We start from the raw sequence: 25529 nt of genomic DNA on the forward strand, positions 1-25529 counted from the left end.
ACAAGTTCAAGAGGCCAGGTCTGTGCTTTCCAGCTTTTCTCCCCCACCTCATGGACCATGCAGAAAGGATATATGTGCTGCCTGCAGCCTGAGATAACCAGCCTCGGGACTCCGTTGCCCTCAGGCCATGCCCAGCTACCCTGAGGGTGAGGAGACCAATGTCCCACGGCCCAGCCCACCTGGAACATGAAGGGCGCTCCTTGACCCTCTGTTCAAGGAGCCTTGGAGGACAGATCCAGAAGGGTACTTGCCAGTGGGTCTGGAGACCGGGAAACTGAGTTCTTCCATTATGGCACCTCGTGCCTACTTGGTGCCTTCAGGAGAATTAGAAACAGGTGGCCCCTCCTCCAGAAAGATGCCACTGAGCATCAGCTGGACTTCAGCCCTGACCTCACTGCCCCTAGCCTGCTGCAGAGCCTCTGGCAGGACACAAACTGGGCGCCGTGCAGGACAGCCTTACCTAAGAGGCAGTTCTGTCCTGTGTGCTGCATGTAACCTACCTACCTGTCATCGGGGAGACTCAGCAAATTCAAAGTACTGACCAGCATGCCTGCGATTTTTTTTAAGGATAGCAAACATAAATACCTAGGAGCTCATATTTCCTAGAATGAGACTTCATCAGTCTAGATCAGGCTTCATTTCTGAAGCCTCCCCCGCCCCAACTCACATGGACTGCTCAAAATGGCTTTTCTGCTGCTCCCCTATAGCTAGGGGCATCCAGCTAGTTCTCAAACCGTGTTTGATGACCAAATGGCAATCAAGGAGCTCACTATCAGGAATAAGTACACTTGGAGCGACAGTTCACACTTTATACCCAAAGGAATTCCAAATGGGTCACAGAATTTAAACGTAAGTAATAAGACTTCCCTGGTGGCACAGTGGTTAAGAATCCACCTGCCAACGCAGAGGACATGGGTTTGATCCCTGGTCTGAGAAGATCCCACTTGTCACAGCACAACTAAGCTCGTGCACCACACTACTGGGTCCAAGCTCTAGAGCCCAGGAGCTATGACTACCGAGCCCAAGTACTGCATTACTGAAGCCCACACACCCTAGGGCCCAGAGGCCACAACTGAGTCCTTGTGTTGCAGATATGAAACCCCATGCGCCTAGAGCCTGTGCTCCACAATAAAAGAAGACACCGCCATCAGAAGTCTACGCACTACAACTAGAGAGCAGACCCTGCTCACCGCAGCTAGAGAAAGCCCCTGTAAAGCAGCGAAGAGCCAGCACAGCCAAATACAAGAAATAAATAAATTAAACAAGTAATAAACCAAACCATAAAAGTATGAGAAGAAATGATAGAAAATAATTTTAATAAACTCAAAGTGAGCAGAGACTTGCTAAATGTGATATAATATCTAAAAAGATGAAAAACTGTTGATAAATTCAACTACTTTAAAAAAACAGAATGGTGAAAATGTTTGGAGCTAGATTGTGGTGTATAACCAGTGTGAATGTTCTTAATACCACTAAACTGTACACTTAAAAATGCTATGTTTTATTTTATGTATATTTGACACAATACTGAAAAACATACATATATGGGAAAGAGACCAGAAACAAAGTCAAAAGACAAAGGAGAACCTAGAGAAAAGATGTGTAAATCGTGCAACAGACATAAAGCAGTTTTCAGTATATAAAGAGTTCCTGCAAATTAATAGAGGTCTATAATGCTACTGAAAAATGAACAAATAGTATGAACTGAAAGTTCACAACAAAGACAAATAGTTCTTAAACACATGAAGAGATGCTTATACTCATTCATATTCAAAAATTAATGACAGAATCCCCTGGTGGCCCAGTGGTTAGGACTTGGCACTTTCACTGCTGTGGCCCGGGTTCAATCCCTGGTTGGGGAACTAAGATACTGCAAGCCACGCGGTGGAGCCAAAAAAAAAAAAAATTAATGAAACCACACCTATCAAAGTAGCAAGTACCCAAAAATTCCAGAAAAGTGGGGAGAAAGTGGCTCTCTCAATTGTACTGGGTGGCACTATGCTGTGCTTAGTAGCTCAGTCATGTCCAACTCAGGGACCCCATGGACTGTAGCCCACCAGGCTCCTCTGTCCATGGGATTCTCCAGGGAAGAATATTGGAATGGGTATTGTTTCCCTTCTACAGGGGCTCTTCCCAACCCAGGGATCGAACCCAGGTCTCCTGCATTGCAGGCTGATTCTTTACCAGCTGAGTCACAAGGGAAGCCCGTACTGGGCAGTAAACTGGCTTATTTTCTATAAAGAGCAGCCTGGAGGATATCTATCAGAATAACAAATGCTCCCCTCTGACCCAGCTATTTCACTTCTTGGAATTTATCCTACAGATAATTTCAACCTTTTATGTAAAAGTTTTCATTACAGAATTATTTGTAATAAAAAACTGGAAACAAACTCTAAAAGTTCATAGATAGGGAGAGAGTTAAATAAATTACAGTAAACCCATAGAATAGAGTCATTTCTCTTTGTGCAATAATGGGCTGATCTTCAAAACCTGTTGTCAGGTGAAAAAAAACAACTGTAGAACAATGCCTAGAACACGATCTCATCTTAGTAAACACATGAAAATATGCAAAAAGTTTTTCGATTGAAATATGCACCGGCTCCACCTGGAAGGATCCGCAAGTAGCTGAGGAGCTGGTGGCTGGAAGATGGAAGGAGGGACACGATTTGCCCTGCGCGTCCTCTCTGGCATCTGTGTCATGCGACAGGCATGACCTGTTCCATTTCAGACGATGTGATCTCTCTCTTGTTCCCATCACTGCTTACCCACATTGAGGACTGATGACTAAGGAAGTCTCCACACTGATACACAAGAAGGCCACGTCAAAGACGGGGCAGAGAGTTGTCAGGCCTGATAAAGCAGGAAGAAAGGGACACAGAAGGAAATGCTGTCCTCTCTCCTCTTCCTTGTGTCCCTGCTCGAGTGCTAACATCCCCCTAGAAGGCAGGGCTCTGTCGGCCAGCTCTGACGGTGGAGACAGTCTTTGCTGTCTCTTCTTTCCGGAGCTTCCTCACTGCCCACCAAGGACCTTGTCCTCAGGGAGTCCCACAAACTGGCTCCAGGTCCCAGCTTTGAAATCTCATTCATCCCTGTGAACAACATGTCCTCCAAGCACACATTTGGCACCATCCTTGGGACTGGGCTCAACAGTGAGTAAGACAGGCAAGCACTTGCCTTTTCAGACCTTAACGATGGAACTGGGAAGCGCTCTAGATGACCAGCGCTACTCACAAGAGCCCACTGCTCATTTTGTAGGAATTTTGTGAACTGCTGGTTAAACACAGCCACTGTTAAAGAATGCAGAATCCAACAATGTACACCAATCCCAGCAATAACATCAAAGGCTGAAAACACAGCACTACCATAATCAGCAGTGCTGAAGGTGAAAGGGGTTCAATTTACTGAATATAATTTGTACAAGGGTGAGAAATAGTCTAACAGTAGATCACATGTCAGATTCAGGGGCAATCAATTTATCAGGAAAAGAATTAGCAGATGGACAAGAACTGGCATTTGTCAAAACATCATCAAGCATAGGTTTGTCAAAAATTAACAAATGCATTCTGGCTATATACTGGCTATATGAAATTTATAATAATGAATATGGATATTTTGTATTATTTGTCAATTGTTATCTATCCTTTACATCAGTAATATTTATTTATTTATTATTTATTTATTTATTTATTTATTGTCTTACTGATGTAAAGGATAGATAACAATTGACAAACAATACAAAAATCCATATTCATTATATGCATCCATGTGTATATTATATATATGTATATTTACATGTATGTAAGTTCTATATACACATACACATATTTCAATTCACTGTGAACTGACCTATGCTACCTTGAGCCTATCTTCTCTAAACTCTAGTTTCCCAATCTGAAAAAGAAACAAACAAAAAAAACACTTTCCACCTACCTTCAAGGGTCAAAAAGGAAACTCTAAGTCATAAAGTTGAACCCTAATTGTTTCCAACATCCTAATTTTTCCCATCTCTCAGTGGCTGATTTTTAAATATATACTCCCCAGAACTGTCCCCTTGTCTTTGGCTTTCGAGCAGCTGTCTTCTTGCCTGTAACCTCTTTTTTATCACAGGAAGTGCTACCTGAGAAACAAAAGCTTCTCTGCCCTGGAAACTGCTCTGGTTCCAGGTGTCCCTGTCCTCCAGAGCAGGGGTTCCCATGCTGGCAGTCCCCTCTCTTGTTCCCTGAGTGAGGAGGCTAATTGACATCTTGTCATAAGGCTGGCAACGTGCCCAAATCCTCCGCAGCAGAAACCCATTTTCTCATCAATCCGTTTACACGATTCCACCAGAGCCCTCTGTTTCTCCTCTCTGGGTACAACTCCAAGCACTTCCTAGAGAACTAATTATAAACCATAATTAAACCTTATCTTTTCAGAACATGATACACCTTTCTACTTGCACTAGAATCAATTAAAATTTGGTGGAGAAGAAGTCAATTCCATATCCAGACCTCCTTTTTCCTTTTTGAAGTCCCAGTTTTCCAGCATCGTAAAAAAAGAGCAAACTTGACGGGACTGACATCAGGGAGAACACCAATTGCAGAGAGCTTTAACATCAAGTCCCATGGGTTTTCACTTTTAAATTGCAAATATTCTAGGGCAAACAGTTGTGCTGTAGAGGCTCCATTCACAGACTCAGCACACACGTGGGCTGCTTTCTCTGAGAGCCACACAAGCTGTGATGGCACATCAGTGCCTGATGCCTATCAGCTCTGATACCTTGCTTTCCCTTCAGTAACTGATGTGGGGTCAACCACAGCTTACTCCCACCAGGCTCCACCATGCTTTAAAAAAAAAAAAAAAAAAGACAATGAGAATAGGTTACACGATAAAAAAAAAAAAAAGTGCCACCAGATTTGGAGGAAATTATCAGGATGCCATGATGGAAAGGACATAGCCATTCTGTCCATACCCTACTCTCCAGCGAGCTACTGACATTGGGACCCACTCTATACCTTTAAGGGGCTGATGCTATTCCAAGGGTTATTCCAAGGGGCTGATGCTATCCTTGAGCAGGGCTATTCCAAGGATGAAAACATACTATGCTTCTTAAGGAAGTTTTTAGTGACGACTTAGCCCCCTTTAAAATTCATAGGAGGTACGGTACAGTCAGGCATTTCAGAATTCTGTTGATTATGGCCAATGAAGGGAACTGATCACCAAACAACAGGTACTTCTGGAGTACTTTCTCTGCACAAGATGCTGGGAACAAAAGAACTATGACAACTTAAGTGGCTTGCAATACAGGGAAGATAGACACATAGAAGAGAGCCTCTTGATGAAAGTGAAAGAGGAGAGTGAAAAAGTTGGCTTAAAGCTCAACATTCAGCAAACTAAGATCATGGCATCCAGTCCCATCACTTCATGACAAATAGATGAGGAAACAGTGAAAACAGTAACAGAACTTATTTTTGGCGGGGGGGGGGGGGGGGGGCTCCAAAATCACTGCAGATGGTGACTGCAGCCATGAAATTAAAAGACGCTTGCTCCTTGGAAGAAAAGTTATGACCCACCTAGACAGCATATTAAAAAAGCAGAGACATTACTTTGTCAACAAAGTCTGTTTGGTCAAAGCTATGGTTTTTCCAGTAGTCATGTATGGATATGAGAGTTGGACTATAAAGAAAGCTGAGCACCGAAGAATTGATGCTTTTGAACTGTGGTGTTGGAGAAGACTCTTGAGAGTCCTTTGGACTGCAAGGAGATCCAACCTGTCCATCCTAAAGGAGATCAGTCCTGAATATTCATTGGAAAGACTGATGTTGAAGCTGAAACTCCAATACCTTGGCCACCTGATGTGAAGAACTGACTCATTTGAAAAGACCCTGATGCTGGGAAAGATTGAAGGTGGGAGGAGAAGGGGACAACAGAGAATGAGATGGTTGGATGGCATCACTGACTCAATGGACCTGAGTTTGAGTAGGCTCCAGGAGTTGGTGATGGACAGGGAGGCCTGGCGTGCTACAGTCCATGGGGTCACAAAGAGTCAGACATGACTGAGCGACTGAACTGAACACACACAGGGACAGCCAGCGATGCAACATGGAGGGTCTAAATGCTGGATGACTCTGCCAAAGAGGAAATATCCAAGCATTTGCAAGAGGAAGGAACACTTTGCAAGGGCACGGTCAACAGTGACTTCCTGGGACAAATGGAATGGAGACCCAGTATTCAGAGTAGAGAGGCGGGTCCTGCATGCTGACAGTACAGATTCTGAGCACCTGCACCAACAGAGGGGAGCAGTTTCCACGACAAGCCCAGTGCTATTTCACAGCCGTCATTAGTGGGCGTCCCTCTCCTCCATCCATCCACACAGCCAGCCCCCCCCCCCAAATCAGTTCTTCGCTCTTCTCTGCCCAGCCAGAGGCTGCCCTACACCCTGCCCCACCCTGGCTCCCTGCAGGGGATTAACAGGAAGCACTAGCAGGAAGGAGGACGGAGAGATTGGGGTGGTGTTCTTCCCTGGAGTGGCATGTGCTGAAGGCCCTCCTGGGTTCCTGGGTGGCTCCGATGTATCATCTTCCCAGACAGTGCGTGCTTGGCCATTCTTCACTGTGACCATCAAGAGTGGACTCACATCCTGCCAGCCCCCTGACTGACCCATTTCCCTTCCCCACCATGCCCTCCCAATCAGCCTGGATCCTTTCACATCCTCCACCACTGACAAGCTTCCTCGGGTAAACTCCACATAAGTGCCCCTTCCCCCAGCGAGCTGGGAGAGGGCAGAAAGCATTCTTCACACCTCCTGCCACATCCCAAGACCCAACCTTTCACCTTCAAAAGCCCCCTGCCAGAAGGAGGGGATATGGGAGGCAATAACTAAGCTCTGTGTGTTCCCCACAGTCCCACAGCATGCTATGCCATCCAGCCTGCTGGAGAGGCTGGAACCGCACTGTAGGCTTAAGAGAATGTAAAGCGATTAAAAAGCAAGGAGTTGAGAAGATCCCCTGGAGAATAGCCAATCCAGTATTCTTGGCTGGAGAATTCCACGGACAGAGGACCATGGTGGGCTACAGTCCATGGGTCACAAAGAGTCGGACATGACTGAGCAACTAACACACTTTTCTCTAGCTCTGACTAAAAATCAGAAATCAGTATTAAAAAGAAAACCACATAGCTATTCAGGTTAAAAACAGTCATGGAGACAGTAGCAGAAGGCCACCCTTGGGAGAGAAGAGAGTGGACCAAGAAAGAGCAGGCCATGATGGGGACCCGGGTGAGCCATGACACAGAGCAGCCTGCTCAGCAGGGAGGGGCAAGGCAGAAACTTCCATGTGGGCCACGGGTGGCTGTCACCCTGGGTGAGCAACACCATGGAGTCTCTCCAGGTCTTACTCACTGTCTGTGTGCCACTCCGTACTACTGGGACACAACAGATCTGCCCACCGGGACAACATAAAGACCAGACCACAACAACACCTGCCCCAGAATTCTGGCTTACACCAATGGTAGCCTGCTCTCTTCGTTCCCCAGCTCTGGACACCTAAGGCCAATACCTTCTTTCAGAGGCAGTTTCTTTGCTCACTGGGTGCAGGATCTTCCTTGCCTACCACCTGTTCCAGCCCCTAGGTCCATTTGTTAACAGTTCCCTGTCTTGATCCTGTAAGCCCAGTGGTTCTCAGTGGGCTGGGGTGGGGGTAGGGTGAAATGTTACTAGCATCCAGAGGGCAGAAGCCAGGGATGCTGGCTTCCCACAACCACAAAGAATCATCTCGACCAAAATGTCACTAGTACTGAGGTTGAACACTTTCAGTTTAAAGGAAGGAAACACGTACTGAACATGTCGTATGCCAGGCATTGCTCTGAATGTTTTAAAGTTCTTTGAACTTCCCCCTTTCATGACAGTGGCAGAAGAATAGGCCACAAAGTAAGCCCATCACCCAATTTCCAGTCATCGCTTAGCAATCTGGGGTGTCCAATGGTGGCTTCCACTATTTTAAACATATTATCCAAGGCCAATGTCTTTCTGTACCTCAGTTTTCTCATCTGTAAAATGTGGGTTACAAAACTTACCTTCAGTCACTGGTCTAGAATGGGTTCCCAGTAAATCTTAGTCTCCTAGTCTCTTCCTTCATGTCTGAGTTCCAATTTGTTTCAGGGAATAAACAAGTAGACACACACACACACATCCACTCGGGCACCTACCTGCTTATGTTTTTAGTCCCCAGAAAATCTGAATGAGTGAATAAACAAATGAACCCTCAAAGTCAGAATGGCCTCTCTTTGCTAGAACTTCAGAAACAGTTTTTCCTACTTGGTTTCTCTCACTTCTTATTTAGGTTTTCTATTATCATTGGTTATGTAAAGTCTGCCTGCCCCACTTGGAACGCATTGAGATAAAAGGTTCTGCCCACTACCCTAGCCAGTGCCCTACCATTCAGACATCAATCAGCCCTGGATGAATGAATACATGATGGGTGGATATCACAGTTCACGCGACAGCTTTTGTTTAACAGGCCATTTATGTTGCCTGTTTATAGTTAACATCGTCACTCCCTGATATTTCACCTGAACTCACCCTATAAGCCCAATTTCCAGGCATTCTTCTTTACAAATTTGTGAGCAACCAATGTTACTGTTACAAACTACAGATATCTCAACACAAGGGGCCCAAAGAATAAGGAAGCATCCTTTTAAAGTGGCCTTTTGTGAGGCCGCCATATTCCTTGAACAAATGGGCCCCGAGTCCAGGGAACAAGGATGCACTCAAACGCCTAAGTGGGCATTCACTCCCAGCAGCTGGCAGAGCCTCACCATTAAGTAAATCCTAACAATTCAGCCTTTCAGCCACCAATCTAATAGGCTTTTCTTGGCACAGGAGACTCCGGCTTGGCCAAACACTCATTTTCACATCTTAAATCAGTACGTGTCAGAACTGAGCAGAGGCTCAGACCTGCTGTACGTCTTGCCTTCTGCAGCAAGCTCATCTTGGAATGGAACTCACACACTCATTCAGACTCCTTCCCCCATAAAGATCTGTAATAAAAATCAATGATTTGTTCATCGGATCAAATTCCTAGTCTCTTATTCAGCTGCTTAAGACAGTTTTTTTCATTTAAAAAGCAGCTAGAAAATTGAAATTGACTTTTCAGGAAGCTACAGTACACCCCGTTAAAACATGAATTTGTGTGCAGGCATACCTCAGGTTCTTAATAATGCCAGGATGACCATCCCCCCTGAGCATTTCTGAGCAGCCCTCCCTCCATTGTTGTGCAGCTTTTAGCTGTTCTGGCTTCCCCAAAAGCATGTCTTCCCATCTTGATATGAGCTCCTCCCTCCCTCTTCCCAGAGACTCTGGGTGCACTTTGGCAATGGCATCCCATAAGCCCCATCTCTAGCAGCCCACTCTCAAATGCATGGCTAAATTCCTGGATAACTTGTTTCTCAGGAGTTCTGAGAATCACTGACCACACCACAGGGCAGACCAGCGAGGGAGACCAGCACATAAACTGAGTCCTGGGTCTGAGCCAGCTGAAGCAGACAGCCAAGATGGAGCACACAAACGACATCAAGCTCGGCAGAGTGAGCCCACCCTGGGGGCTGAGCCAAAGACAGAGAAGAAGAGAAGGCAGGAGGATGGAATTGAGGAGAAGCGGGAAGTAACCCACTTCTCCTCAATTTGCTCACTGGGTGCAGGATCCCGCCCCTAGGCGGCCAGGCCAGAACCTGGGTCGGGAGATGAGGAACTAACAGGAAAAGGCAGGCCCCTGAGACCCAGAAGCACGTTCAGTCTCTCCTATTCTGTCTTAGTAAACAGCCACCCCTTCTTCAGCACTTTCTATGTTCCTGCTACTGGGTCAAGCGCCTTACACACATCACGTATATCTTTACAACCTTCTGAGGCAGGTATGATTATTATACCAGTTTTACAGATGAGAAAACTGAGTCTCATAGAAGTTAATTGCCTTCCCCAAAGCAAGTGCTTTGTTGAGTCAGGGATGTGGGTCAAAAGCTCTGATCTATATTATCATTTCTGAATATGTACATTCATAGCTTCCCTGGTGGCTCAGACAGTATCTGCTGCAATGCGAGAGACCCAGGTTCAATTCCTGGGTTGGGAAGATCCCAACTGCATGGACAGAGTAACCTGGTATGCTACAGTCCATGGGATTGCAAAGGGTTGGACATGACTGAGAGACTAACACTTTCGAGGCAGATAAACAAGGCCTCCTGTGCAGATAGCTGAATCCCACCCAATGTAAGACACACAAAAAGTCAATTTGTGAAATGCCCAATTCATAGGGAGAGCCAAGAATCACAGGGACAAGCCAAGTACAAAAAAAATACCAAATGCCTAGTTATTTACCACAAATTAAGGATATAGAAGATAAGAAAGAGAACCGGCAGGACAAGCCTGGACAGGATCCACAGAAGGCTGCAGGCCACCACTGGCCAGCTCACTTTGCATTTGCTTTTTGGTTCTCCAGGTTAAAACTTCTCTCTAATGCAGGTAATATCTTTTTTTTAATTTTAAAAAATATGTTTTTATTGCCCGCCCAGCGTGGGCCAGATGGAGGTGGCTCAGGGTCGGTGGGCGAGGGCACTGGCCTTCACGGGCCTGCATCCTCCTCCGGGCAGGCTAGGTGCACTCACCCGCCAGTCAGGACCCAGCCCCCGCAGGGCTGCGGGCAAAAGGCAGGCTGTGCAATGACTGTGAGCCCCTCCCCATGGGCGCCTGGGTTCTAGATGAAATTAAAGGACACACTGTGCCTTGGGGAAGGAGCACTGGAGACTCAAGAATGTTGGGAGTATGGACCCAGCAGGACTCTGGATCCTGCTCCACTGTTTCTCCATCTGACTTTGTCCAGTGGGTGCAAAATTTAAAAAAAAAAAACAAAAAACCTTTTTTTTTTCAATTATATGCCTCAAAGAATGTTGCTTCTGAAGATAAGCCCTACAAGGACTGTCCATCTTAACTGGTACCATTCATAAAACTGGATATATTCATTCAGTGCCCCAACCATGTTTAGCAAAACCAAGGGACCTGATGTTTCTATACCACAGCTAGGCTTACTGTGTCTGTCCCCAACTGCATGTGCCAAGCTCTCCTATCTCTCTGTGTCAGGGGAGGGGTGGGGAGGAAAGCGAGATGATAAAGCTTCATCCTGGAAAATATTCTACTTGTTCAAATTCACTTTCTCTGCCAAACAATTGAATCAGCTGCCTAAAGCTGGTGAGGAGGCACATCTGACAGGTGTCCAAACTTTGCAGAACTAAAAGGGTCACTGCAACTAGCTTCCCTCTACTCCAAAGGCAGTGTGAATTACATGGCAAAGAAGTGCCTAGAACAGGGTCTTGAGCACTCTTTCATTAGATTTTTCACCAAATGGGATGACACGTGAGGACTCCACTCTGATGGTACGATGTGGGAAAAGAGACATCAGGAGGAAAACAAGAGCACAACTGCCTTAGGTCAGGCAGGCCTTGTCCCGAGCACATGGTGCCACTGCAATTATGGTCTGAAGAGAGGTGTAAGCTGGCCAAGGAAGGGGAAGGAAATAAACCTATTGTTATCCAAAGAAAGGGGAGCTCCTAAGGACATTTTGGTGGAAATTTCTGGCACTACGAACAGCAGTTCACGTGCTGATTCTCAACATCAAGTGGCAAAAACAACACTTAGAAAGACAATTTCTATATCCACATCTAAGGTATATAGCAGAAACCCTGGCAGGCTCTGGTTTCAGTTAACTGATTTATGTAGCAGTAACATAGTATTTTTAAGATAACAAATAACCTACTAATCTTTTTTGACTTACCAAATCTCTAAGAACAGTTCCTCTGGGTATCAGGTGCAACTCAGCATTTACAGCTTCAGCAGTTAGCTGTGAAAAGTCTATTCTTTACAGTATCCATACACCTACAGGGCCAATAGCTTTGTTTTTTTAAAGGGAAGCAGTCTATTGTATAATATTAGACTCAAAAGGTTGCAGCTTTTCAACACTCTTTCAGAGACACATATTTCTGCTGCTTACCCATAAACCACAGATAGCAAAAAAAAAAAAAAAAAAAAAGCTTTAAAGGAGGCAAAACAATTTAGAAAAACTTCTCAAAGTGGGGTGGAAACATCAGAGCAGAATCAGCACAACTACTGATCTCTTCTCCCCCAAGCCACTCCTTCCATGTGCCTACGTATCCCTGACACAAATCTGTCCCATCACCTGAGTTGAGTCTTACCTACCCTCCCATACATATAGCCTAGTCTAAGACAGCAGTATGAGTTGCTAGGCAGACACACAGTCAGGCAGTTCCGAGGGAAATTTGACCCTCTTCATGATGGGACCAAAAAAGGTACTGATTACCTCTCCTATGGAAAATTCTACACTGGGAGGTAGACAAGAACATGGTGGACTGAAGTAAGGTCTCAAAAATCCTGGCAATTTTTACAAGCTAAAAAGGGAAGGGCGCGTGGTTCTGAAGGTAGATAACAATGAGTGATGGAAAAATGGAAATTAGCTCATTACTTATAAGTGAAAATTTACTATATCAACTGTCCTGAGATATTTAAAAACCAGTCCCACTCATCACATGATATCTGAGTGGGAATAATCAAAACAGTTTTGACTGAAAATGTGTCCTGCAAAAGTCCACACACAGAGCCAAATTTTCCAGCTGAAAACCATCAGGCTTATGAATATCAGCACCATCCACATAAACTTTTCAAACACCAGTGATCAGCAGTTCACAGCATTCATTTGTTCAAACATTATGTTCTTCATCCAAAGTTGAAGGTGTTTTTAAAGGGGGAAAAAACCAACTTTCTCCCCACCTCCTTCCCCTCCTGATGTCTCTGAACATAACATTATATTACTGAATAAAATTTCTCAAGGTCACAGTTGAAATGTCGACAGGTAGGACATAAGGGAAAGATTCAGGGTCATTTCTCAGAGGTAAGCAACATTATACTTAAATGATCACACTGTGGTCTGTAAGCCACACGAGTGCTTAACGTCACCTCCAAAAGACAGGAATGATCAACAAGAGTCACTAAGGATCACACCTGTCAGCTATCACAAGAGATTAGTTACCAGCACATGACTGGTTTTGTTTTGTTTTGAACTAGGATTGAAAATGAGACCAAGTAGGTTATGGGTTTGGGCAAGCTCTGGGAGTTGGTGATGGACAGGGAAGCCTGGCGTCCTGCAGCCCATGGGGTTGCAAAGAGTCAGACACGATGAGCAACTGAACTGAACTGAACGGAATATTAAACCTAGAACGGGGATATGGCACTTTCTGTTTTACCTAAGAAAGATGTACTAGTTAGACAGTTATTTTGATTAGATGATGTAGAAAAACCAAAGATCAATCACTTTTTCCTCTACTCTCTCCTAACTGTATATTTAAAGGAATTCATTTAAAATATTAACAAAGTAATAATTGTATTTATTATAAAAAATTATATTACCATATAATCTCTTCAGTACTGAGGGATGATGCATTCTGTTGTGATAACTTATCACAACAAACCAAAACAAAACAATCAGGTGTCACTTGCCACATAAAGATTTAAACAATCATACCCCAACCTTAAACCAGACAGACTAGTGATGGTTAATGAAATGAGAAGCTGTCACTTATAGGGTGGCCTATTAGGTAGAGCCACAACGCTCACATATTCCAAGACTCAAAGGTTAAATAATAATGAAAAGTGTTCTGTGAACTTTCTAAAAAGCTAAATTATTAACTTTGAGACTTGGATAGAACTACAGCAGGTTCTAGCGCCATTCACAACCATGGGGCACAAGCCATTTGGAAAAGGCAAGAATGTCGTATGTGTTGTCAAGTGCCCATGAGTGTTCTGAATGCCAAGGATCAACCTCTGCATGGGTGAAAATGAAAACCCACCATGAAATGGTTACTGGTTACTCCTGACCACCCTTTCCAAGCAGGTAGTAAGACAGATGGACATTAGATGGCTACCTAAACCACTTCTCTTAAATATCAACATTTCCTGGCTTCCAAAAAAAGGATAATTGCCAAATCCTAAGTAGTATGAAGAATATAATGAAAACAGTCCTGCTCAGGAGTCCAGGTCCATCTCTTGCTACCTACCAACCAGCTACCTCAAGAAAGCTACTGTACCTACAGTCTGATGAAATGAAACAAGAAGAAAGGACTCACTGACTGCTTAGCTTCTTCTAAGGTCTAATTGTCCAAGGGTCTTGGGCTGCCCTTCACCAACAAAAGCTCCTCCCCTCCTCTCTATTGGTAGGTAGCTTTCTTTGTCTCCTGATCAGAAATAAGCTTTTACACTAAATTCATGTTTTATTTCATGCATATGAAATACAAGATTAGGTTAGGTTAGGTACACAAAGCAACTGACTAGAATTAAAGGTGAAAGTTCATAACACATTCCCCGGCAGGGTGTCCCAGAAGTCAGACAACACAATCTTGACCTTGAGGTTCACCTCTCATCCCCCTACCACAGCATCTCTGAAGCCTCTCCCCTCCACCCCTCTCCTCAATGCACACACACACACACTCACACACTAATGCCTCAAGGAAATGCACTCTGCACTTCAGAGGTTACAGATTTGCTGGGAGACCAGAGGATATGTCTGACAATGGCGCCTCTTCTGACATAATACCGTATTTGCAATTACTGAAATTAATCTGAGCATCCGTCTCTGTAAGCTTATGGTGTTTTTCATGGCTTTACGGGGTGAGCCAATGCTATGGGGCTTTTAGGTTCCTAAGCAGCTGGGTGAGACACAAGCCTAGAGTAAAGCGTACAGAGGGGCCAAGAAAGCTGTTTCAATGTTCCCTGGCTTCTCCATCAATAAGCACCTCCATACCCTACATTCCTGGGGTATGCCCCACTAGGTTCCAGTGAGCTGAATTTCTGTGTTCCCAGGAAGTCCAGAGGCACATTCCGCATTCTCAGTGCTGGCAAGCAAGCATTCAGCCCAAATGCCACTCAGCACTGTCACCACACCCTCCCTTCACATTCTAGAAGACTATTATTAGATCTCCCTGAAATGCACAGAATTTTTAAATCCCTGACTGTTATCTCTAATAGGTATATTTGAACTTTATCTCTCTTAAAGCTTGGCTGCCTTTCCCATCAGAGCAAACATCTGAGGGGACAAGAAGGCAGAAATGAAAAGAGAAAACTCACAATCAGCGAGGTCCTACAGGATGATCTCACTAGTCAACCCCACGAGCCTTTGCGCCCCACTTCCAGGGAGAAAACATGCTTGGAGGTCTCTCCTTCCACCCTCACCCCCATCCCCATGAGACTGCCAGTATTCTTAAGACTGATTTCTGCAGTTCACAGTAAATCAACTGAAAGATGTACTCAGACTGTCAGGTTTATTATCAATACAGCTCCTTATGTTGATTAAAATGCTCATGGATTTTATGCCAAAATGAGAATGTTTTAACTTTGAATTATTATCTTCCAGTGACCATCCAAACAAATGTAGAATATGTAAGGCTCCACAGTGTTTTGTTTAAAACTCATCTTGTGCTTAGAAATTTTGGCTGCTGTGCACATTGCTGTTCAGCCAGAGAATGCAAAAGCAAAAGCAGCTCTTATTTTGATGAGCTGCAGTCTTTAATATCCTGTTTATCCCCACCAGTCATCACTTATTGAGGGTCATATACATGTAAACATATATGGGGTGTTCACGATGCTTTATGAATATTAATCCATTCATTCATTCAATCAGCAAGCATTTATTGAGCACCCAGTATCACACATCTAATTAGGCATAAGAGATAAAAAGTGATGAGAAAGTCCAAGGCCACAACCTTGTGACACGTTGTGGGGAAAGCAATCAAACAAGTAATGAGTATGCACTGTGGTAAATGCTGTAATGAGGAAAAGAGGTTATTAAAAATAATATCTAGGGCAGTGACTATATATCCGATGTTTACAGCCACTGCCTCCAATTCTCACAACATCCTGCAAAGGTAGGTATCTTCCCACTTTCCGGTGTACCAGGCTGTCCCATGCTAAACACTGCCTCTCCATCTGTGTCGGCATCCACATCATCGTTTACATCTCAAATCCCCATTCTGGTCTCAATATTGTACCTGCAGGCCTGCCTTAACTTATTCAGGCATCGATCAAATTTTTGCCTGGAATTATAAAGCACATTGTACACCTTGGGGAGAAAAGAGACCAGAACACACTCTAAAGGAACTTTCAAGTAGGCTACATGGAGTAATATAAGAACATTAATAACACAAAGCAAAGATGGAGCATGGACTGGGCAGTCTGTGGTCACGATCAGTGGAGTGCTTCAGACAAGCCATTTGGCTTCTGAAAGGGAGAGATCATTGTGGAGAGATTTATTCAGGAGGTAGGACCAAGGTCTTAAGATCACATAAGGTCAGACTGGAAGAGAAACAAGGCCAGTCCTTAGGAAGGCAGCATTCAGAGAGGTGCCTGGAAGGCTCACAGATTAGGCTGAACCAAAGCCAGGGGTGAAACTGGAGCCTGATGGTGGGACAAGCCAGACTTCAGCTGCCCCAAGCGCCCGCTGATAAGAGATGCTAAAGCACCTGGGGCATTAAAATGACCCAGTGTAACAGCACATGCAGAAATCCACATTTGTAAGAACTCCTCCCAGAAACCACTACACATGACGGAAGCAGTTCTTCATTCTACCTCCTGGGATAGAGGCTGAGACCCAAAGGACCTCCTGGAGTCAACAGAGGTCACCAAACAATACTCTAATGATGAAGTCCTTTTCACAGCAGGCACTTGTCTCCACTTGACTTCAAGGCCAGAGCTGCATTATTCAGAATCAGAGTAGAGAGGCTGAGGGCCGTCAGCAATGGGTCTTCCTCACGGCCCTTTACCCACAGGCCCTTCCCCAAATTGGTAAACAGACACTGAAAAGAATATCGGATTGCAAACCAAGTTATTAGCGTGCCTGAAATACTCACGTCTCAACCAAGTTCTGCCGATGATATCTTTGTTTGTTTAACTCCTGACCGCTGATAAAATATTTTTACATGTCTTAGATTACTTGATACTCACAACAGTCATGAAATAAGCACTAGGCCTCTAATTTAATAGATGAAGATCCTGAAGGTCAGGGGGGATAAGTGACCTATTCAAAGTTATAAAGCTACTGAGCCATAGAGCCAATTTTGGATCAGACTATCTGTCCAGTGGTCTGTCTGCTCTGTCACTACTGCAGATGATTATAATACTTCATAAAGCTTTTTAGAGCTGACAAAGAGTTCTTATGGTAGTCCTGGCAGTATACACACTAATATACACAGACAGAGACACACACACTCTCGCCCTTGTACATACAAACTTTTGTTTTCATAAAAGTAAAGTGACAATAGTAATAATCATAATACTATATTCTACTTGTTAAAAAACCCATCTTTCCTCCTCTAGCTATGGACTTTTCTCAGCTCATTTATAAGGTGAAGAAGAAGTGAAGTCGCTCAGTCGTGTCCGACTCTTTGTGGCCCCATGGACTATAGCGTATCAGGCTCCTCCCTCCATGGGATTTTCCAGGCAAGAGTACTGGAGTGGGTTGTCATTTCCTTCTCTAGGGGATCTTCCCTATCCAGGGATTGAACCCGGGTCTCCCACATTGTGGGCAGACGCTTTATTCTCTAAGCCACCAGGGAAGCCCTTTATAAGGTGAATAGCTATTATTTAGATTACTGCTAAAGATACATGGGTGAAGTCTTAAATCCTAGATGTTGGCCTATTTGTAACTCACCCTTAGAACAACCTTGCTTTTGTGTTAAATGTCTGCCCATTTCCATTTTGCAACACTAAGCTCTTGCCTCCACTCCTAATCTCCTTGCAGTGACACACAAAGCAGCATCTTTCCCAAATGTTCATCTTATGCCTGCATTTGTTTTCAGGAAGTGGCAATTTCCCAGCAGACATAAAATTCACAGGACTTGAAAAAAACTTCAAAAAAAAAAATCTAACTATTTACCCCATTTTTAGACAAAAACAAAAGACCTATTAGACAGATGGGCACGTATACTTTTTTTTCAAAATTCCCAACTCCCAGTTTTTCAGAGTACTTCTTTGAAATTCATAGGTCACACAAATTAAAATTCTCAATAAACAATTTGTCATTTAGTCTTGCACAGTGGGGAGAAAATTATACACAGAAATGTAGAACGAGCCAGAATCAAAGCCAACAGCTAGTGACAAATGAGCAAACCACTTCCCATAGCAGAGGCAGAGGGCCTGTCATCACACCCACGAAATAAAGGATCACAAACTTCCCCATCAGCCACAGGGAGTCCTCATTTTTTGTTTTTCCTTCTCATCGCATAATTCTATCAAAAGATCTTCATGAAAATAAGGTCAGCATATTTAATCTATAAAGCAGTCACCTCACCTACTTTTAATCATCTCTCTTTATGAGAGAATTTATATAATCAGGCCACACTACACAAACAGAATTTAAATATAGTTTTTCACCTTTCTCCCCTGTTCCCAAAGGAGAACTCCATGTACCACTCATCTTGCTAAAAGCCACAGGAATAAAGTGACTTAATTCTAGTTAAACCAAGTATTTCAACCACATACTCTTAAACCTTAATCTTAAACATATCCACGAAATGTGATTTTTGAGAACTTTCCTTCTTACTCATTCAGTAAATCTCCAGTATACAATAAACGTCCCCTAAGCACAAGCTCCCAGTGATGTTCTTAGTTCATACTAAATGTATACATAAATATTTTATATAATAACTTGAAAAACATTGCTTTTAGCCTGAACTATTACTTGAACTTGAAAAATATTTTAAACTCAACTTCAGTTCTCATAAGGGAATCTAGGCTGTGGGTGTTTTTTAATTTCCTTTTCATGGGGAAAAAGGAAGCACTGAATCAGACAACAGATGTATATGGAAAAACACATATTTTGATACACATATTAAATAAAGACATACTTTTTTGTTTGTTTAAAGATTCTTCTGTCTACTTGACTCACAATACAAATAAACCACAGTCAAATTCCTTATGCTGAATTTAAATTAAGGTGTGAAACTTGGGTTTTCTGCTGAAGTCAGACCAGAGCACAACCCACTTTGTCAAATCCCCAGTCAAGAGGAGACCCATCCGGCCCTTCACGGTTCTTTGTTCACCTGGAACTGAAAGGCTCCACTTTCAGAATCACAGCTCCTGCAGCAATGGAAGTATGCTTTGAATCCAGATAGCCATATTAGCCTCGCCATCAGGGATTTGTTAAAAATTTAACATCTTGAAAGAAAGCAAAGCAAGCAACCGCTGACACCAACTGGGTAATTAAACTGCTGGTTCAAGGAAGTTTCAAAATCTAAACCCAACATCAACATCTGGTAAGTCTTCATGTGTGACCTACCAATACTTGTGCATGCATGTTACTCCGAAAATTCATAAAGAGGGAAAGTATTACGCTTTTAAAAGCCTATTAATTGGTTTGTTCTCTCTATCTGAATCACACATAAGCAGCTAACTCCAGTTCCAACTACGCATCAGCTTTTGCCTCATTGTCTCAGAAGGGCAAAAGCTGACAAGTTACTGAAGACAATTAAATCTGTTCTTGTCCAGGGTCCTCCATCAATACACTGCATCATAATCTAACACTGAAATTGCCTCTTCACCCCCAACCCCTTGGATGAGGCAGTTTATTTCTGGGCCCTAGTCCTTGCTAGGTTAGTAACTCTTTTCTCTATAATTTGCACATCTCTTAGAAGGGCGAGGGAGACATCTGAATTCAAACTCCATTTGTTTACCACCCGCTACCCGCAATACTATGCATTCCCACCATCCAGAAACTTGAGCTTTTGGCACCCCACCCCACCTGCCCCATACCTGCCAAGTTCCTCGCCGGTGTCGTAGTAATCATCCACGTTTTCCTGCCTGAACACGGTCATGATAAACTGTCACGCGTCACCACAGCCCAGCGCACTTCAGCTCCGCTTCCCAAACCATCACCACCACTCCTGCGCCTCCGTGGGCCCCTCATGCATCACTCAGCAATCTTTAAAAAAAAAAAAAAGGCAATATAATAATAAAATGACAACCCCAAAAGGAAGTACCCTTCCCCTGGGCTAATTCTAGCTCGCTGAAGACCACCTCTCCGGAGCTGCCCCACCCCGCCGGGTGGAGAGGAGCACTCTTTGTTAAACCCCAGCATAGGGATGCCCCCAGCCCAGCATCGCTGGCGCACTCGTGTGGCCCGGCACCGCCGCACCCCAAGGTCTGAGTCTCCGAAAGCAAAGCGCGGAGCACCGATCAGCACCCGCTCCGGAAGTCGCTGGCCTCCCCGCCTCCTCTTTCTATGCACACACGCCCACCCAGCTCCCCACCTCCAGGGGCGCCGCGGAAGAATGAAGCCCTCGCCCGGGCGGAAAGCGCCTGGCTGGAAGCATCCCTCTCCTGCCAGCAGCAGCCGTGCAGCCCCCGCGCCACCTCTCGGCGCCCGCAGTTCCCCGGACGCCACGGCCACCTTCTCTCCTCCCTCGAGCCAAGCTGTCCCCAGAGGCACATTCCTGGCGACTCCCGCACGGTTACCCAGCCGACCCGGCGAGCGGCCGCCCGGGGGAGCAAGGGAGGGAAGGGAGCGGCCGAGGGAGGCGCGGCCGCCGGCTTCCAGTCTTCGCGCCCCGAACACAAAGCGCCCGGCCCGCGCCACCTGTTCCCATCCGGCCCGCGGGGCTGGGGGAACCTCCTGGTGGCGATCCCACTTCTCCCCTCAGCCAAGTTTACCCTGCCTCGGCCTTCCCTGTTGTCTTGGGCGCTGCCCGGGCAAACCTCGTCGTGCCGCGGCCGCGAAAGCCAAAGCAGGCTGCGGGGCTCGGGAGGAGCGGAGAGTCGCGCGCGGCCACTCACCCGGGCGCCCGGGAGCTGCCCGGGTCCTTCCCGGGCGCTGTCGGAGGCCGACGGTAGGCGCCAGCGCCCGAGACGAGCTGGGCGGCGGCGGGAGTGCAAGGAGGCTGAGAGGGGGGGCGCGGATCCCGCGCGTCCGCCCGGCGTCGGCTCGGCCTGGCTCTCCCGCTCCGGCTCCGGAGCAGCCCCGCGGCTCCTCGCCGCCTTCCGGGCGGAGGGCTGCCGACAGGCGGCCAATGGGGACCCCGCGGGCGGGCTGGCGACACGGCCCACCCACCTCCGAGCTGCCCGGCCGGGCCGGCGCTGCAGCTGCTGCGCTGCGCTGGCTGCTCCTCCCCGCTCGGCTCTTTGGGCTCGCTGGCGCGCTCTACCGCGCACACCCCCACACCAACCCACTCACCCTACACCCGCGCAGAGAGCGGTCGCGCGCAACGTGGGTGCCCCCCCTGTGACAAGCGGCTACGCTGCCCTCTTCCGCTAGGATCCAGAGGAATGCGATTCCTTCCTCCTGCAAAGGTGTTTTGAGCCCCCAGCGTGGGCCAGGCACGGTGCTTGGCACCGGAAAATCACAACATCATAAGTTTTTAAAAATCTCTGCCCTTCTGAAACTTACATTTTGGTAGAGAAACTAGACAATAAGTATATAAACAAATAAATGAGATCATTTTAGAAAGGATGGGTTCTGTGGAGACAATACTGACGGATAACCCGATAAATAATGACAAGAAAGGAGTAGACCTCATTAGGAGTTTCTCTACGGGACTGGAATGAGGAGTTTCTCTAGGGGACTGGTGTTTTGAGCTGAGATCTGGACTGTGAAAAGATATGAAACCAAAGAATAAAGTTTAGGGTATCAGAGGCCCAATGTAACAGCAGAAACGAAAGGCTTATGTGTGCAGTCCAATACGAATTGGTTATTGATGAGTTGAAATGTGGTTAGTCCAGAATTAGGTGTGCAAGAAGTATGAAAAATACACATGGGATTCCAAGACTTGGTATAGAAATAAGGATAAAAAACATTTCTTGAATATTTTTTATGTTAAATGCATGTTCAAATAATCGTATTTTGTACTATTGGGTTAAATAAAATATATTATTAAAATGAATGTCACTTTTTACTTTTCAAAATGCAGATATTATAAAATATGAGTACCTATGTTGCTTGCAGATGTTTCTATGGTCTTCTTAGAGATCCCATACCTACTGAAGATCCTTATCCATTCTCTCTGCTTCTTACCCCAGGCCCCCACCAAGCCCCGAAATGTGAGAGACAGAAAGGATGTCTCCCTATAAGGACTGCTGTACCTGCAAGCTCAGTCATGTCTGACTTCGTGTGACCCCATGGACTGTAGCCCACCAGGCTCCTCTGTCCATGGGATTTCCCAGGCAAGAATACTGGAGTGGGTTGCCATTTCCTTCTTCAGGGGATCTTACAGATGCAGGGATTGAGTCTTCTGAGTCTCCTGCATTGGCAGGCGGATTACTTTACCATTGAACCTCCTGGGAAGTCCATACAGACTGCTGGGAATCCTTAAACAGAGAAAAGCTCCTATTGGAAAAAATCTACCTTACTGCTGAGAGTTACTAAAACTGTTATGTGAACACACTGAGAATTCAGCTCCATGTCATTGTTCAAATTTCCAGATTTTCCAAAATGAGATGGTTTAAACTGTCTTTGTGCTAAGTCTCTTCAGTTGGGTCCGATTCTATGCGACACCATGGACTGTAGCCTGCCAGCTGTCCACGGGGATTCTCCAGGCAAAAATACTAGAGTGGGTTGTCATTTCCTTCTCCAAAACTCTCTTTAGTTCAACAGAAATTCTTGAGGTAAAAAAGAATACTCCTCAGATCTTATGTGAGACCCTCCTCTTAAAGAACATTTCATATAGTGACCCACAGAAAGGGCACACATTTATTATGACAGAATCAAGGGAAGATTCCAAATTAGGAGGCATTATCAATCTAAGTGACGGGTTTCAGAATTAACACAAAAGGATCTTGAGAGGTGAGAAATACAGGCAAAAATAACAAAAAAACGTGATTCATTTTGGGAAAATGCAATTGAATACATCTGTTGGCAGGAGGGATTAAAACACAGACTTGAGTGCTTGTGGATGACTGCTTTAGGGGTAATATTTTCCCGCTAAATAAATAAATAAGTTTTCCAAAGCAGTGAGGAGAACTGGCTCTGTTTGGTGACCAGCATGTCTTCCCTACCCTATTGGACATGAGGATCACAGTGAATTTTCTAGAATATTAAATAAAAGTACAGACTTGGGAGTTGCACAGTTGGATCTAATATTAGTGGAACCATTTAATCCTAGCTGTGAATGACCCTGACTGTATCCTTTGCCTCTTAGGTTCATGTCTGCACTAATTTAGGCAAGCATTTTAGACAGGGAAATGTGCCAAAATTCAGTGAAGAAGCTGAGTCCAATTCTCCTCCAAGAATATGAAGTAGCTGTGGTGGCTTGAGTTTAAGAAAATGTAGTAGAAGTTAACAGGGTGTAACATCCTTCTAAGGCCGGGTCATAAGGTTTTAGAGCTTCTGCCTAATACTCTCTTATTCTCTCTCTCGCTCTTTCTCTCTCTTCCTCTTGTTCTTTCCACACACTCCAGAAGCCTTCAGCTGCCATGGTTACACTGGGGCTGCCATGTGGAGGGACCATGTGGAGAGATCACAGAAAGAGAGAAGCCCAAAGAAGCCAGCTGTTCCAGCCCCACCCCCACTCTCGGCTATTTGTGCCTTCACAGCCCCAATTTTGGGAGCAGAATAAAGGACTGTTACCATTCTAAGTCATTATTTTGGGGTGGTTTATCATGAGGCAATAGATAACTTATGTAAGAAAACTTAGCTCTTAACTTGTGCCAAATGATAATCAGACTGAATTATCCTCTTGCTTAATCTTCAAACAACTCTAAATTAATTGTTTTTTCCATTTTATATTTAACCTTCTTAGTCTCAGTTTCATCACCTGCAAAATGGGAACAATAAATAGACCCTTGTGTTTTCCTCAGAGTTGCTGGAAGATTCTAAAGAGATGATGCATGAAACAAGGCTTTGTACATTATAAAATACATCAGAATGTTGGTATTATATCTTCTAACATATCCCAAGCAAGAAGAGTTCTTAGGGACATCTCTTTCAAGAAGATGACAATACTACAATCCTGAAATTATGAGATTCAATCTGGAAAGGACTTCCATGAAGAGAACTTGATTATGAAATGGACTGTGACTTATGATAATCATGATGATAACATTTAAAACAGACTCAAGTATAGAATTTAGGACATTATTTTACATCTGCATTAGTCAGGGTAAAATAACTGCTGCTAAAAACTCCGCAGATCTTAGAGGTCTGATGCATTTAAAGGTTTATTTCTTGCACTCAGAACAGATATTTGCAGGAATTAGAGAAAGGGTTCCCCTCCACATAGTCATTCAAGGATTCAGGCTTCTGTCCTCTAATAGATCCATGGTTCCTCGGTACACTGAGTTTCTCAGTTGATCCTTTTCATCTGTTGGCTGATGAGAGAAGAGAGAATTCAGAAAGGACTGCACTGAAGTTTTTTTAGGGGGTCAGGTTTGAAGTCTGAGGCTTAACAGTTTGTTAGAAAAGACATTCTAATAGCAAAGAGAGTGGAATACACTAGCTCAGTTCAACTTTGGGTTACTTTTTGTGACATGCCTTTGGCTTTTATCAAGGGCTAGTATTTTTAAATGGCCACAGGAAGAATGTTTCTACACCTGTGGCTTCCCTGTTGAAGATATTGCCCATTATGTAGTTGAGTGCCTCTTATGTAGACAGCCACATGACTGACTCCAATTCTTTTCCGCATTGAGCACTGAGAGAACTCATCACTTCTCTTCGCTTTCTGGCCAAATGATGTTTCTTTTTTGTGATAATGAAAATTACAGAGCTCACTTTGTTTTCCATTTTCCCCTGGCTTCCAGAAAGCGCATAGCAAGATCCGAAAATATAATCCTCCAAGTAGTGTCCAATTTGCTATACTCTCTGAATCAATCAATAAGCATTTATTGTCCAATATATATTAAATACTAAGGATGCAAAGATAGATAAAACATTCTCTGTCCTCCGGTAACTCAATCCAGTGAGGGAGACTAAAGAACAAAGGGACAATTCTATTAAAGTGTGGTTGTGTTAGATATAATCCATTTATTTCTCTAGATGTACTTTCTACGCTTCTCGACCATTACAGGTCACCAGGCTGGTTGTAAGATTATTTTAATTCATTACCTTGTCTTCTGGTGGGTTTGGCCAGTGAGGTACCAGGCATGGGGTGAAGGAGAAGGGAGGCAAAGGAGGCCAGGGTAATTATTGTCCTGCTTCTCTCACTGCAAGTTTGCCTTGGTCACTATCCAACAAAAGTCACTGCTCCTCACAGGTGAATTTTCTTTGTGATTGTCTCTGTACAGGTGTTATTGGTAACCACTCTCTCCCCTAGTTTCTTCAGACCTAGAACTGATGGCAGCTCCACATTACAGACCTGGAGTTCCTGCCTCATCCTTCGTGGCTCCTCTGTACCTCTTGCACACCTTGTTGAATCATCCTGATTTGAGTGTGCCATCTCTTTCCTCTGCAACCCCCACAAACTGCTATGGAAACACAAAGGGAGGGCACTTAATTCAGATAAAAAACGGGGATGGAGGGTGACAATGG

General features: G+C 44.7%; 1 protein-coding gene across 8 annotated transcripts in view; it reads right to left on the reverse strand.

Annotated features, from left to right (window-relative positions):
• Positions 1 to 21214, reverse strand: part of DAPK1 (death associated protein kinase 1) — a 206902-nt gene extending 185688 nt beyond the window's left edge. For 3 of the 8 annotated variants that reach the window (XM_069573906.1, XM_069573903.1, XM_069573908.1), the window contains exons 1-2: positions 20093 to 20265; positions 19829 to 19997 (exon numbers count right to left, since the gene is read on the reverse strand). In XM_069573906.1, coding sequence (XP_069430007.1) covers positions 19829 to 19890 — 62 coding nt within the window. In that variant the 5' untranslated portion in view covers positions 19891 to 19997; positions 20093 to 20265. Of the gene's footprint in view, positions 1 to 19828; positions 19998 to 20092; positions 20266 to 20325; positions 20549 to 20848 lie in introns of those variants that run through there. The other 5 variants (XM_069573905.1, XM_069573907.1, XM_069573902.1 and 2 more) reach the window with 3 other exon arrangements.
• Positions 21215 to 25529: the final 4315 nt, after the last annotated feature.

Source organism: Ovis canadensis, chromosome 2 (assembly GCF_042477335.2).
Source record: "Ovis canadensis isolate MfBH-ARS-UI-01 breed Bighorn chromosome 2, ARS-UI_OviCan_v2, whole genome shotgun sequence".
Classification (NCBI taxonomy): Eukaryota; Metazoa; Chordata; class Mammalia; order Artiodactyla; family Bovidae; genus Ovis; species Ovis canadensis.